At 63.2% G+C, this 15105-nt stretch overlaps 1 protein-coding gene across 5 annotated transcripts in view; it reads right to left on the bottom strand.

Annotated features, from left to right (window-relative positions):
* The window catches only part of TNS2 (tensin 2), a 50044-nt gene that overhangs the window by 26316 nt on the left and 8623 nt on the right, over positions 1-15105 (bottom strand). The window contains exons 1-3 of one of the 5 annotated variants that reach the window (XM_034792167.1): positions 14024-14206; positions 3381-3492; positions 2288-2325 (exon numbers count right to left, since the gene is read on the bottom strand). In XM_034792167.1, the coding sequence (XP_034648058.1) occupies positions 2288-2325; positions 3381-3492; positions 14024-14029 (156 nt within the window). In that variant the 5' untranslated portion in view covers positions 14030-14206. Of the gene's footprint in view, positions 1-585; positions 857-2287; positions 2326-3380; positions 3493-5910; positions 6060-9575; positions 9878-14023; positions 14207-15105 lie in introns of those variants that run through there. The other 4 variants (XM_034792165.1, XM_034792168.1, XM_034792166.1 and 1 more) reach the window with 4 other exon arrangements.

The following is a 15105-nucleotide window of genomic DNA, read 5'->3' as shown; positions in this document are numbered from 1 at the left end:
AAAGAGGGGGGGGGCGGGACCCCCCCGGAGACGCCGCCCCCTCTCCCCCCCCCCCCCCCCCGCTTTCTCCAACCATTAGAGCACACTCCCTCCCAGAGCTTGGGATAGAGCTCAGGAGTCCTGGCCCCCAGCCCCTTTCATCTAACCACTAGACCCCACTCCCTCTCAGGGCAAGGAACAGAGGAGTCCTGCTACCAGTCCTCTAAACACTAGATGATGCCTCAGTCTATGAACCCCCCCCTCTCGCAAGGTGTCATCTCAGCGTAACATCACCTCTAAGGGACCCAGGCATCCGGAGAGCACTGAACGGAGATAGCTTGCTGGGGCACGGTGCCCAGCCCTGCCCACCCTTCCCAGTAGCAGGCTCCGGACCCCCCCTGGCACCTCCTGCCAGCTGATAAACGCCCCTGACAGACACTCCTTGGGCAAAGGGACTGGCGAGATGAAGTCCTCTTAGCAATCAGGTCCTCCTCTGCCCTAGGCTGCCCCCTGGTGGAGGGGGCGGAGAGGGCCGATCAGAGGGGCGTCCTGTCCTGTCCCCGCCTCGCCCGCAGCTCCCCCTGGCTGTCCGCAGCGGAGCTTTACCTGGGGGTCAGCAGGGCAGGGTGGCGCTGGTCTTTAGGATGCCGGGTTTCTCCATCCAGCTCTTCCCCGCATGGGGAGGCCCCCAATGCCCCCTCCAGTGCAGGATCTTCTCCGCTCCCTCTATCCTCTCCTCCCTCGCTCAGCCACTTCTCCCTTCACCTTCCCCTCCTCTGACTCCGGCACAGCCCTCCGCCCCTTGGACGGACGGACAGAGCAAAGAGCCCCGGAAAATCCCGGAGGAGAACCAGCAGCTTCCAGCTGCAGACGCTGGCCCAGGGCCAAGAAAAACTCCCAGCTCCGTGCAACCATAATTACACAACCAAGGCTTAAAGGGCCAGAGACGCCACCTTCGGGGGCTCCGGCACGGTGAGCCGGCTCCGAGGGCTGCAGATAGCCATGGGGCTCAGAACGGGGGCCCCCTGCATCCGGCAGAGAGGGCTCAAAGCCGAGTGCCGGGCCATGCGGAACTGTCCCTGGCACTGGGTCTCAAGCCAGGTGTGGTAGGAGGGGACGAGAGGAAAGCCTGGAGCAGTGTTCCAGGGTTGTGAGCTTCCTCACAGCAGTGCCCTGCTGGGACCCCAGAGCTGTGAGCTTCCCGACAGCAGTGCCCTGCTGGGACCCCAGCATTGTGAGCTTCCCTAAAGCAGTGCCCTGGTGGGATCCCAGAGCTGTGAGCTTCCCTAAAGCAGTGCCCTGCTGGGACCCCAGAGCTGTGAGCTTCCCTACAGCAGTGCCCTGCTGGGACCCCAGAATTGTGAGCTTCCCTAAAGCAGTGCTCTGCTGGGACCCCAGAGCTGCGAGCTTCCCTACAGCAGTGCCCTGCCAGTACCCCAGCGCTTTGAGCTTCCTCGCAGCAGTGCCCTGCCAGGACCCCAGCATTGTCAGCTTCCTCACAGCAGTGCCCTGCCAGAACCCCAGTAAATCTGAGTTCTCCCAGCATAGCTCACACAAAGCCCCCGGAAACCCGCTCTGGCATTAGCAGCCGCAGTCCAGCTCTCTGAGAGGGAAAGGACTCCACATCTCATGCCAGAGCCCTGGGGAATGTTTGCTCGGCCACGCTGCCGGCCCCGCACTCTGCCCTCCCTCGGCTCAGGACATTTCCCACGGCCCCGTGTTCCTGCTGCTCTTCAGACGTGCTCCCTTCGGCTCTTATCTTGCCCTTTGCTGGCCCAGGCAGAGATAAGGGCCTGGATCTCCCAGCAAACAGGGCAGGAGCCTGGGTCACTGAGGCTGAATTTCATCCCTCCCTCACCCAACCCCTGGCGCCGCAAGGCCGCAGTGACCAGTTCCTGCAGTGCTGAAGCTGCCACCCACAGTGGCTCCCTTCCCCGGCCGAGCTCCCCCATTCCCTGCCGACAGGAGCCTCTTCCTGCCCTCTGGGGGGCAGGTCTCCATCCTCCTTCTGCCCCATGGGGGCGAGCAACCCTGCCCATTCCTGAGAGCTGGCGATGGGCATGGCCACCCTCCCCGAGCACGGCCTGGGAGCTGGAGGGACGGGAGCGCTCCAAGCCATGTGCCCGCTGCAGGGCCATGCAGGGTGGAACTGGGGTCACCCTCTATGGACAGACACCCCTGCCTGCCGCATTGGGTGCCCATCAGCTGGGTTTGCCCATCACATGTGGCCAGGAAGGGACATGGTCCCAAAGGCTGGGCTCCAGCCATCTCCCCCCTCCCCCCAATTCAGCATCGCGCCTTCTCCTACCTTCGCTTCGCATTTCTTGTGGCTGGCGATCTTGCAGGCTGTAGGGGAGAGAAAAGGGGGTGTGAAGGGGAGATCCCTGCACAGCCCAGGGCTAGTGCACTGGGGCCTGGCTCCTGGTGAGCCCCGGGGCTGGGCATGTGAATACCGGTGCTCGTGTGCTGCGGCCTGGCTTCTAGTGTGCACGGGGGCTGGGAGTGTGAGTCCTGGTGCTAGTGCACGGGGGCCTGGCTCCTGGTGAGCCTGGGGGCTGGGAGAGTGAGTCCTGGTGCTAGTGCACTAGGGCCTGGCTCCTGGTGAGCTCGGGGGCTGGGAGTGTGAGTCCTAGTGCTAGTGCACTAGGGCCTGGCTCTTGGTGTGCCCCGGGCTGGGAGTGTGAGTCCTGGTGCTAGTGCACTAGGGCTTGGCTCCTGGTGTGCCCGGGGCTGGGACTGTGACTCCTGGTGCTAGTGCACTAGGGCTTGGCTCCTGGTGAGCCCNCTGGTGTGCCCTGGGCTGGGACTGTGACTCCTGGTGCTAGTGCACTAGGGCTTGGCTCCTGGTGTGCCCCGGGCTGGGAGTGTGACTCCTCGTGCTAGTGCACGGGGGCCTGGCTCTTGGTGTGCCCCAGGCTGGGAGTGTGACTCCTGGTGCTAGTGCACTAGGGCCTGGCTCCTGGTGAGCCCGGGGGCTGGGAGTGTGACTCCTGGTGCTAGTGCACTAGGGCTTGGCTCTTGGTGTGCCCCAGGCTGGGAGTGTGACTCCTGGTGCTAATGCACGGGGGCCTGGCTCTTGGTGTGCCCTGGGCTGGGAGAGTGAGTCCTGGTGCTAGTGCACGGGGGTCTGGCTCCTGGTGAGCCCGGGGGCTGGGAGTGTGACTCCTGGTGCTAGTGCACTAGGGCTTGGCTCTTGGTGAGCCCCGGGGCTGGAAGTGCGAGTCCTGGTGCTAGTGCACTAGGGCTTGGCTCCTGGTGAGCCCCGGGGCTGGAAGTGCGAGTCCTGGTGCTAGTGCCCTGGGACCTGTGCTGCTGAGGCTGCGGGTTGCCAGGCTGGGATCCTTCGGACTGCCCGCCCCCACCCCGGGTTTGAGGAGGGCAAGGGCGGTGGGGGCTGGTACCTTGGCAGACGAGGCCCAGCGCCTCGATGGATTCCTTACACACCACACACGCTCTCTTCTTCTTCTTAAAGGCCTTCTCCTTGAAGCTGTGTGGCTCGGGCACCTTCTCCGGCTACGGAGGCAAACACAGGGCAGAATTGGTACCGGGGTCACTAAAGGGGAGAGCAGTGTGTAGGTCACCAGCAGGGCAGTGGCGGGCCCAGGGAGAGACACCAGGTCTCCTGAGCGCTAGGTCCGTGCTTCAGCCACTAGACCATGCTGCCTCTCTGGAGGTGCCTTAAAGGAGAGAGCGACAGGGCACTGGACACCGACCTGCAGGGGGCGCTCGGTCTCTACAGCCCACTCCATGCCCCAGTCCCCGGGCACAGCAGGCCCTACGCCCCAGGGCACTACTGCCAAGTTCACTCTCCCAGCCCCTCCGAGCGCCAGTTAGGGCCAATGACTGTGTCAGGAATGTGTCCTGCCAGCTGCGGGGGGCCTTTCCCAGCCGCCTCCCCCACGCTGACCCCCATCCCCCTCCTGGCTTCCCAGCCCCACAGCGCAGCACCAATTAGCCAGAAACGCAACAGCTGGCCGGCCGGAAATGCAGCCTCTCGAGGGGCCGGATTCCAGCCGTGCGGCTGGGGTATGTGTGTGTGTTTGTGTGTGGGGTTGGTCTGAAATGCCATGGATTCCCCGCAGAGTCTCCGTCCCTGCCCCCACGCACCGGTCCTCTGCTGGGGAGGCCTCAGTTACACAGGGACAAATTCCACTGGCCTGAGCCCACCACCGGGGATAGGAATGCTCCCTGCTAGTGCTAGATTGGGAGCCAGGACCCCTGGGTTCTACCCCCAGCTCTACCAGTGGTCTTGAGCAAGTCACTTACTCACTCTGTGCCTCGGTTTCCCCTCCGACCCTTGGTCTGTTTGGCCCATGAGCTTTTCGGGGCAGGACGGCTTTGTTTTGTGTACGTACGTACAGCGCTTGGCGCGACGGGGCACTGTTCTCAGGGCCTGCTGCAGTAACAGCAGCGATGCCCCTGCCTTTGCAGCGGGGGGTGTGGGTGGGTTTAGAAGGCAGGCTGAGTTAACAGGCCTCGTTGGGGTTAGCCCTGAAAGCCCTCAAAACTGGGACAGCCCCTGCCCCACTGAGAGAACAGCCCTGCCAGCGCCCCAGTGCTGCCCCCTAAGGGTAGGGGCTGTTTATTGCTGCTTCGAGAGCCCTGTCATAGACTATCAGGGTTGGAAGGGATCTCAGGAGGTCATCTAGTCCAACCCCCTACTCAAAGCAGGACCAATCCCCAGACAGATTTTTGCCCTAGATCCCTAAATGGCCCCCTCAAGGATTGAACTCACAACCCTGGGTTTAGCAGGCCAATGCTCAAACCACCCTCCCTGCCCCATTGCATGGTCTGGCCACGTTCCCCTTTGGGTTTTGCGTATGAAGGTGATGGGGCGGGGCTGAGACCCTCACCCCACCTTTAACCCCACTCCGGGGATGGTCATCAGTTCAGGACAGACACAGGGGTGCCCCCAAAGCCCCCCCTTTTTTTCTCTTCTCTCACACCATCCAGCAGACACTGGAGCCAACTACCCCCCCTCCTGCACCCTGGTAGCCAAGCCACCCGATCCAGGCTGGCAGGAGTGGCACCAAACTGGTTCCAGCCAGGTTTCCCCTCCATCTGGTTAATGATGCCTGAAATCAGCCAGGCATCTTCCACTCCCCCCCCACCCCCCAGCAGGGCAGGAGGCTCCTGGGACATGTAGTTCGTCCCTGGGGAGGAAGGGAAGGGAAGGGGTGACTGCGCCTGTATAAACCCTGCTGAATGGGCCATTCACGCCGGCTCGGGCATGGCCGCCCGCGCTATAAATAGCCATGAATCGCCCGCTTTGTTGCCCGGCGTGTTCTGCGAAAACAAGGCTCTTTCTTCAAGGGCAGGATCGAGGGTGGGCCCAGCGAGATGTGGAGAAGGCAGACAAGGCCCAGCAAGATCTGGGGGGCGGGGGAAGTGGTGGGGGGGTAAACCCTGCAGTGCTAATATGCCCCCTCCTCACTCTGAACTGCATGCCTGGCACAGGACCCGCCGCCGTCACCCACGGGCACGTGTCCAACAGAGAGCGCCCAGCCGAGCCTCTGGCTCCAGACAGGTGCTCGGAGGGGCTCAGATACGCCAGCGATGGGCACGGTACAAAACCAGACCCCGCGCTAGATGGGCACCACGGTTGTGCAGCCGGCTCGGCTCTAGCTTGGGCCAACGGACACCCAAGTAGACCGGTCGCTTGGCTGGAGTATCCCGTCCCCCGTTCCTCGTGCCATCAGCCGGGCGTAGGAGAATGGCAGCGTCTTTGCACGGCACTGGGCACTGGGCGGGGCAGGATCAGAAACACCTTCCGGCCTGCACATGGTGCAGCCCCCACCCATGCACCACTCCCTCCCCCCCCCCCCCCGCATCCTCAAGCCCCACCAGCCTCCAGCCCCGACCCCTGGCAGCGTAGGCCGTGGGCGGTGCCGCCCAGCCAGCTCTGACCCGCAGCGTGCCGGCACCGCTTACCGGCATCCTGTTCAAGACGTGCTGGCGTGGGGGCAGGCAGAGGGCACTCCCACCCTGCGTCCTTTCCCTTCGGGGCGGGCTGCTCTCTGCCCAGGCCGGGCGAAAGACAGCAGGGATCTGGCTCGGCTCTGGCTGCCTTTCGCAATCGTTGCCCGTGGGGAGCTGCGACACAGCCAGCCCCCCCCCCCCCAGCCCTTCCCCGCTCCCAGCCGAGGCCAGGAACCGGGCGGGAGAACAACATGTTTACTCACTGGCTCGGGTCACGATGCTGCCTGCTGAGTGCCCGCGCCTCGGGCAGCGTACCAGCATCTCTGGGTCATACCCGCGGCTGGGCCCTCGTCCCCGGGCCAGCAGGCCTCTAGGCATCACCCAAGGCTTGGGCATACCCCATCCCATCCACATGCCCCAGGCTGGCCCTCAGCAGGGCACCCACTTGCAGGCAGAGTTCAGTGCCCGGGGCCGTTCACCGTGGTTTGGGAGGGGATGTTGTGAGCTAGGCTAGAGGGAGGAAGGACGAGGAGAAATGCAGAGGGAGGGGTCAGGACCCAGGTCCAGCCCCCATTCAACTCGGGAAAGGGGAGATTCAGGCCCCCTCAGCCTGGGCCCACGCAGTGCTGACTTCCCCGTCGGCCTGAGGGAGGCCGGGCAGCTGGCAGAGCGGTGAGGGAGGAGGGTTCCCTATAACATGAGAGACACCCTCCCTTGCCCAAGCTGGCATCCCTCCCTGGCCCATCCCTGCTCTACCCCCCTCGCCTTGCCCTCAGCGGGGGTGACAAGAAATCAGCAGCCAGGTGTGCCCAGCACCTCCTCCGGTGTAGCGCCCCTGTTAGTGCCACCCTAAGGGTGGATCAAGGGCAAAGGAGCCATGCTATGACCCTTGGGCGGGAGTGTGTGTTCCCCCCTCCCTCTAGAGATTCACCCCCCTCCAGGGAGCTGGCAGAGAACGGCTGCTCCTGGTGCCCCATAGACAGTCTCTGCCCTGCTGCCCCTCTCCGGTTGCTCCTGGTGTCCAGTAGACGGGCAGGGGATGCCCTGTTACACCCCTTAAGAGCGTGTGCCAATGCCCACGGACACCCACACCAGGCCACAGCAGAGACACCGGCCCTTGCAGTTCAGTCTAGATATACACGGGATGGGAGGTTCCCCTAAAGCTGAGCTCCGTGTTCCCTGCTCAGGAAACACGCCCGTGCTCAGAGAATGGCTGGCAGGGAGCGGGTAGGGAGGGTGCCCGGCCTTAAAATAGGCCCTGTCAAACGATCAATGTGAGAACTAGCCTCTCTTCCCCTGGGCCATGGATCAGGCCAGAACTGAACGGTCCAAAGAGACCTCCCTCCCAGTCAATCCCTTTGCACGGGATCCCAAAACCACGCTGGTCAGTTTCACTCCCCTCCCCGCAGCATAGTCAGTTTCACTTCCTGGTTCCCATGTGGGGTCAAGTCCCCAGGAGGGAGGGAACCTGGGAACATCTTGCCCGGAATCCGGGGATCTCGCTTCTCGTTTGGAAACCAATTCCACGAAAATTACCAGGTTGGTAAAACCCTCTGTGTGCACCAAGCCTCAGCCACGGCCCCCGGCCAGCCCGAGAATGTCTCTGTAATTCCCATCCCCCGGTGCCCGCGCCACCGTCGCCCGATCGCAGCCGCCCACGCTGGTGCCAGAACCGCCCGTGAGAGTGTTTATAATCCCCGAAGCGCCCAGGCTGGGAGGGTATAAACGGTGGGTCTGTCTGCACAGCAAAAGCAGTGCCTGAGGCTAGCCTGGCCCAAGCGCGCTGGAATCCAGCTGGCACGGGTAAGCACAGCAGTGAAGCGAGCGCAGCGCCGTGGGGGGAGGAAAGGGGGCAAACCTGGCATGGACCCTGGCTATGGGCTCAGCCCGCTGTGCAGCCTCGCAACACCCCCTGGCTAGGATCTGGGCTGAGACCCAGCAAACTCGTTTCACGCAGGGGCCGGCTGGATGGGGACGGCCAGCGAGAGAAAGAGGCTTGAGGTTCCCCAGTGAAGCTTTTCAAAAAATGCAGCCCCAGGAGGGGGCGCACTGGCTCCAGATCAGCCCCCAAATAGTCCCCGAGAGGCAGGCGGGGCGGAGGTGGGAGAGCCGTGGGCATCTCCCAGCAAGGTGGCAGAGAGGAGGCCGGTGCCCTGTGCTCTGTGCATCGGCCAGAGATGTGCAGGGCCGGGCCTGGGGAGCAGCCCCCAGACCCCAGCTTTAGACCCGCCAGCACGCGGAAGGGATTGGAGAAGCAGACAAAGGGTCGGTGGTAGCTGCCAAGCTTCTCCCAAACACCCTGACCACTCGCCTTTGCCAGGCTTGGCTTGGAGGGGTCAGCACGGGAACTTGGAGCTCTACAGGCCACTGGATGGGCCAGGAGAAACCGTCCCTCCCAGTGCCATCCAGTGCCAGTGCCGGTTAACCCTTCCCTCCCAGTGCCATCCAGTGCCAGTGCCGGTTAACCCTTCCCTCCCAGTGCCAGTGCCAGTTAACCCTTCCCTTCCAGTGCCAGTGCCAGGCCTTGCCTGGTTAACCCTTCCCTCCCAGTGCCAGTGCCAGGCCTTGCCTAGTTAACCCTTTCCTTCCAGTGCCATCCAGTGCCAGTGCCGGGGCTTGCCTGGTTAACCCTTCTCTCCCAGTGCCAGCCAGTGCCAGTGCCGGTTAACCCTTCTCTCCCAGTGCCAGCCAGTGCCAATGCCGGTTAATCCTTCCCTCCCAGTGCCAGTGCCAGTGCCGGTTAACCCTTCCCTCCCAGTGCCAGCCAGTGCCAGTGCCGGTTAACCCTTCCCTCCCAGTGCCATCCAGTCCCAGTGCCGAGCCCTGCCTAGTTAACCCTTCCCTCCAGTGCCACCTAGTGCCAGTGCCAGGCCTTGCCTGGTTAATCCTTCCCTCCCAGTGCCTGTGCCGGGCCCTGCTTGGTTAACCCTTTCGGCCCAGCGTCCCTGCTGTACACACACCCCCATCTCTGCTCATCACCGCCCGTTAGGGCTCAGGGCCACGCCGCACTCTTTACTGAAGGGCCGCGCTCTGGCCCCGGGGCCTAGCTGGAACCTCCGGGCCGTGCTGTGCCCGGGGAAGCAGGGGCCCCACATTCCAGCCTCTCCTCCTGCTGCTCCGAGCCTGGAACGGCTCCGGCTGGGCCGTGCTCCAGGGTCCCGCCGATTAGCACAGCCCTGGCGCCCTGACAGCCCCGTCACAAGGCTGGGCCCTCCTAGAAATTATTTATGAGTCAGCCGGACGTGGACCTTCGGATGGCCCCGGGACCTGCCTGTGGCCCCCACCCTCAACTTCCTTCCCGCTGCACGGGCTGGGGACAGTGCCTCCCTTAGCGCCCTCCCACCCCATCTCCATGTTACCCTGGTTACCAATGGAGGGTCGGACCCACAGGTGCCCCCCATGGGGCTAGACCTAGACCCCCCCACACCTGCACTCCATGTCTAACCCCCCTAGACCCTATGAGAGGGGCTTGACCCCCAAGTGAGCTCCATGTCTAACCCCCCTAGACCCTATGAGAGGGCTTGACTCCCAAGTGAGCCCTTGTTGCTGACACCCCCCACCCCCACTGCAGAGGAGCTGATCCTTCTTTCTCCACCCCATGCCACCCCCCCTTCCCTGGACTGGTGGGGCTGTCAGCTGAGTTGGGGGGGTGGGCGTAAGGGGGGGGTCACACCTACCCTGCTGGAACCTGGCACCCGGGTGCTCTCTCGCCTCCCCAGCGCCCTCAGCAGCATCTCCACTGTGTGCCTGGGCTTCATGGCCGCAGGCGCGGTGCTGGGCTGGGCCAGAGAGGCTGAGCCCCCGTCCCCTTCTTGGCTCAGAGCCCCGGGCCGGCCGGAGAGTGCGCCCGCCCGCGTCGACGCAGCCCCATCCAGACGGCACGGTGGGCTCAGCCCGTCCCAGCCCCAGAGGTCTAACTCCCCCGGCAGCCCAGCCCGGTCAGAGCCGGAGGGGGCCAGGGCGCGTGGGATAGGATGTGAGGCTGGAAACAATGAGCCAGAAGCCGGCCCAGGGGCTGGGATCAGGACGAAGGGACGAGCTGGTGTTTCCTGACTCACAATAGCCACTTCCCTTCGTGCTGAGGTCACGGCGAAGGCCACCACGGGCGGGGCCCTGCCTGCCAGGACACGGCTGGGCCTGGCTCTGGCACGGCGACCCCACACGTCTTGGAGCAGGTCATCGGTGAGGCTCACACGCGGCGCCGTGGGCCAGGCAGGGCTGAGCGCCGGCGCACTTGTGACACCCATGCCGCTGCAGGCCCCTTCCCAGAGGCAGCCAGGAAATGCCTTCTGGCCCCGGCCCCGGGCTTTATCTCCAGGGTTTTCAGTGTCAGGCCTAGAGGGGTCAGCAATGCGGCTATCAACTGAGGCGGGCAGGCCCCAAGCATGGACGGGAGCCCCCAGCCCCCACTTTCTCTCACTCCTGCTCAAGGCAGCAGAGAGAGCCTCAGAGGCAGGGCCTGACACCTTCTCCCTCCCCACGCACAGGAATAATTCATTCCTGCCCCCAGCAACAGATCCCATCCCCCCAGGCCAAGAGCTCCCAGCCCCACTCAGAGACCCCCTGGGCTGGGATTCCCACTTTCACTTCTCCCTTCCACCCGAGAGTGGAATTCAGCCCCCTGTAAGGACACACCCGTGGGTGGATCATGGTGGGATTCGAACCCAGGGCCACTGGATGTAAAAGCAGCCCATCCCACTGACCTGTGCTCACGGGACAGTTCTCCTAGCACAGGGGCTATCAGCCTCGGGGGGGTTGGCCCACTCGAGGAGCACGGCGCAGTCCTGCGAGAGTAGATGGGGGGGCTGTGAATCCTGAACACCCTGTTTTCTTTTCTCACCCATTCAGTTGCCCCTCCAGGGATGCAGAGCCACTGAGCAAGAGGCAACCAGCCACGGGGCCCTCCACTGCTCCTAAACAAGCATCCCCCTCCGGTCACCGTGTGCTGGCTCAGAGCTGGGGATCCTGGCTCGGGCAAGGGGGCGGATCAGGCAAGTTTGGGCCGATAGCACCCACCGCGTGCCAGGCGCTGTACAGACATGGAACAAACCAGGCTCCTGCCCCCAAGGCAGAGAGTCCAGGTGGCCCAATGCACAGGCCAAAGCAGCGAGGAGGGACGGGGGCAGATCATGGCAAAGGGGTGGCAGGCAGCACGGGAAGGGGGGCTCCTTCCTGGGTAACCAGGGCGATCTCGGGGCAAACTGACCGGGAAGGGCCCCCAGGGGGAACCGTCTCCCCGCACGGCTCCCCCTTCCAAGCCAGAGTGGACACAGCTCTGGAGAATGAATTGCAGGGCACAATTCTGCCCTGCCTCCCTGGAGACGGACCCCAATTGCTCTCTGCCATTGTTCCCCTTCCCTGCTCCGCACTTGTCCCCCTGCTCCCGGCCTGACGCCTCTGCTGTGTCTCTCCGCTTCGCCGGGGCCGCAGGCACCTTGGGAGGGTGCCAAGGGGCTGCCACTGGAGTCTTGTGACCTGCTAATTAACCAGCCCCTGGCAAATTCCCGCCGCTTTTCCCTGCCGCCCTGGCCCTGGGTTCACTACTCTGTGGGGGAGTGGAGCTCTCATGCAAACGCAAGTTCCCCCGGCCCTGAGTTTCTCCAACGTTCCCCTCAGGTCAGTCCTGCTGCCCGTCCCCTGGAGAACCCCCTGCATGTGCCCTGCAAAGAGCTCCGGGGGCCTGCAGGACCCCCCTACGCTTTGAGACCGGCCTGCTCTAGAGGTCAGGGGACTGGCCTGCGGCTCAGGACAGCTGGGGTCTAGGCCCGGCTCCGCCTCTCCTGCTGGGTGACCTGGGGCGAGTCATGGCCCCTTTCTGTGCCTCAGTTTCCCCTCCCATCCTCAGGCTAGACAGTGCGCTCTCTGGGGCACCACTCTGCCTCCAACAGCGGCCCTGGCCACAGAGAAGGAAGGGGTGCGACGCCCTGCAGTGGGATATGCAATAACCTGCCCTCAGAAGAGCCAATTTCCTGCTGTGACTACCAGCCTTGACTCCTCCCTGGGCTGCTGGCATCCCTTTTGCAGGCAGGCTCCTTGCTCCCCATTGCCCTGGGGGCAGGACAGCATCGAAACATGCACCCGTTAAGCTTCGCCCTGAGGCCAAGAATGCACAGAGCCCAGGTGTGGGGGAGCACCATGATTTCGGGGGGCTGCAGCCATCCGGAGCACTCCACAGAATCATCCCACTCCTCTTGTGTCTGCAGAGCTGAAGTGGCATTGCCAGGCGAGAGGCTTTGCGGGGGGAAGGGTCTTTCCACTTGCAGTCTCCCACCGAAGCCTGGAGGGGGCACAGTTTTCAGCTGGGAACCCCCCCCAGCGTCGTCCCCCCCCAGCCCAGCCTGGCTTCCAGCTCCTCCCAGCCCAGGGAAGTGATCTGCGGCCGGAGCGCAGCCGCCCCTTTAAGATGGGGGCGTGGGCGTCCCCTCGCCTCCAGAGCACCCACGTGGTTTCCAGACCTGGAAAACGGTTCTCTTTGCCTGCTTGTTCCTACTGGGAACAGCCGTGGGGGGAGTGACTCAGCCCAGGGCTGGCCGGGGAACCAGCTGTCAAGTAGAGCAAAAGGAGGCAAATACTGAGATCTGACAGGTCTTGAGTCCACACTGGGATCCAGCTAGCCCAGGGTCCTGTCTTCCAACAGTGGCCGGGGCCAGATGCTTCAGAGGGAGTGAATAGAACGGGCAACCATCAAGCGACCCATCCCCTGGTGTCCAGACAGAGGTTATGAGGCACCCAGAGCATGGGGATCGTGTCCCTGAGCATCTTGGCTAATAGCCATTGATGGACCTATCCTCCATCAACATATCTCATTCCTTTTGGGCCCCAGTTACACTTTTGGCCTTCACGACATCACCTGGCAATGAGTTCCACAGGTTGACTGTGCGTGGTGCGAAGACCTAGGGAGGCGAAAGTCAAGCCTAAAGGTTTTCCCCCGCTGGGTGTTTTTGCACGCGTGGAGCTGCACACCCTGGGGCAGAGGCCTTGCACGAGGGCTCATGCAGCACGTTCACACTAGGGGTTGCAACTGGCACAGCGGCTTTCGTGCAACACCACGCCAATCGATCCACCCACTAGCGCCGCCTCGCATGCTGTCTCACATGCACACACGCCCGAGGCATGCGGTGCCACAGCCCAGCTCAAACCCAGCAAGCTGTGGCGACGGAACGGACCACTCCGGACTAGATTTTCACACACCCTCAGCTCCTGACCAGGCACCAAAACAAGCCGCCAGCTCTGCAGAGAGGCGCAGCGTGCGGGGCACCAGCAAACCCAGCCCTGCTGCTGGCAAACCTGGCCCATCCTGGTCTGGGAGAGAGACGTCTGGGCTCAAAGGCCTCCCTGCTGTAACAGTGGAGTTGCCTGTGTTTATGCCAGTGGTGCATTTGGCCCGTTCCCTTTTACGATGAAGGCGCAGAATAGGCTGCACCGATTAAATAAACACAGAGGCCGGCCGGTTGGAGAGAGAGCGGAAGTGACCGCAAACGCCTACGCCGCGGCCGGCAGCATTCAACCGCTGAATGACGCTGGAGCTCAGTTCTCCTCCTTGGCCCAGATTCCGGTCTCAGTTAGACTGGTGTCAATCTGGAGTCACTCCATTTGCATTGCGTTGCATTTACACTGGGGATAACAATGATCAGAATGTGGCAGTACTACAGGGAGGCCATGTGGCCTAGTGAATACAGCACTGGGGCTCAGGAGAAAGAAAGAAAGAATGATTGCCCCAATCTCCAGCTCTCTCTAATGCCGAGTCTGGGATCCGTTTCTCCCCCACGAATCCCAGCGCCCTGCAACTCTTGCATTGATTTAAACCGTACGCTAAGGACCAGCTGCTCGCATCGGATACACCCCTCCTCCCCCAGCAGAGAGGGCCAGGGGCTTCCCCCACCCCCGCTCCCGCTCCCCCAGGGAATGTCTGCACTCAGCTGTGGGGTGTGGCATGCGGGGAGGAGAGGGTTTCCTGGCCTGGGAGGCACAGGAGGTCAGACCCAATAACCTGGAGGTCCCGTCCGGCCTTAAATCCCATGTCCCATTCGCAGGACCCGCACAGCTGCCTAGAGAACCAGCATCGCTCCATCCTCCCCGCCCCGTCACCCCATGACGGGGCTGCCAGCTGCCCGCCGGTCCCTACCTTCATGCTGATCTTGTTGCCCAGCAGCTGGCTCGGGCATAGCCGTCCCCCCTGGGCCGGACACAGCGGCGTCTCCTCTGTCTTATTCCAGCCGCGCTCTTGCTTAGGGGAAACTCCTGGGCCTCTGGGTCAGAGCGAGTCCTCCGGAATGCAGCTCCGGCTTCCCTTAACCCGGAGCAGCAGCGAGGAAAACACACCCTCTCCTCCCTCCGCCGCTTTTCCCGGCCCCCTTTCCCACCCTCCTTGCAGGGAGGCTGAGCGTGCTGGCTTCCTGCCACAGAAATGAAATCATCTACGGGCCGGGGGGGGGGGGGGGTTAGCCCCCGGACACAGGCAGCTCAGCAGTCGCAGGGAGTGTTAATATAACGGCTTACACAGCTCAGGCCTGGGACCTCCCTTGCAAGGCGCAGAAAGCGTTAATGTCAAGGGATCAATTGCTTGGCCTCTCAGCCCTAAGGAATCCTGGAGCTGGTGGCCCCTGGCTTCATGGGGGTCAGAGGCTGGGCAGAGTGGCTGGGCTGGGGCCAATGCTTGCCCCCCGTGCTCGGCACATGGCCCCTATACCCCTGCTGGGCCAGGCCGGGTCCAAACATAGTCCACGGCTGGCCCCAAACGGCGCCTGAAGCCCCCTTGAAACCCGGCTGCTCCCCGGAGAGTCCGAGAACCGGGAACGTTTCTGACCCTCCTCGGCCTCGTGTTTTCCTTTCATTCCATCCAGCTCCCTGGGGCAGCCCCCACAGGGCTGAGGACGCAGATCTGGCCGGGGAGAAGGGGCAACAGGGCGTCTTCGCTGGACCAAGGTGCTAATGGCAGCTTCTTCCCTGCAGGGGAGATTTCATGAAATCTCTATTCCAATGGGGAGGCAGGGACCCCGTCCCTCTTCTGGCCCCAGGACGCTCCCAGCTAGGGGGCAGTACGGTAACGAAGGACGCGAGGGGCCAGGCCGTATAACAGATTTAGGGCCTCGCTCCTTTACCCACTGTCATCTGCACTACGGGCTGAGGCTAGGGGCCCCTTGCGCTGGGTGCTGCATAGACAGCCCTTGCCCCAAAGGGCTTGCCATCCAAATGGGATGGGAGGGG

Source organism: Trachemys scripta, chromosome 16 (genome assembly GCF_013100865.1).
Source record: "Trachemys scripta elegans isolate TJP31775 chromosome 16, CAS_Tse_1.0, whole genome shotgun sequence".
NCBI classification, from domain to species: Eukaryota; Metazoa; Chordata; order Testudines; family Emydidae; genus Trachemys; species Trachemys scripta.
This window is presented reverse-complemented; position numbering and strand designations above follow the sequence as displayed.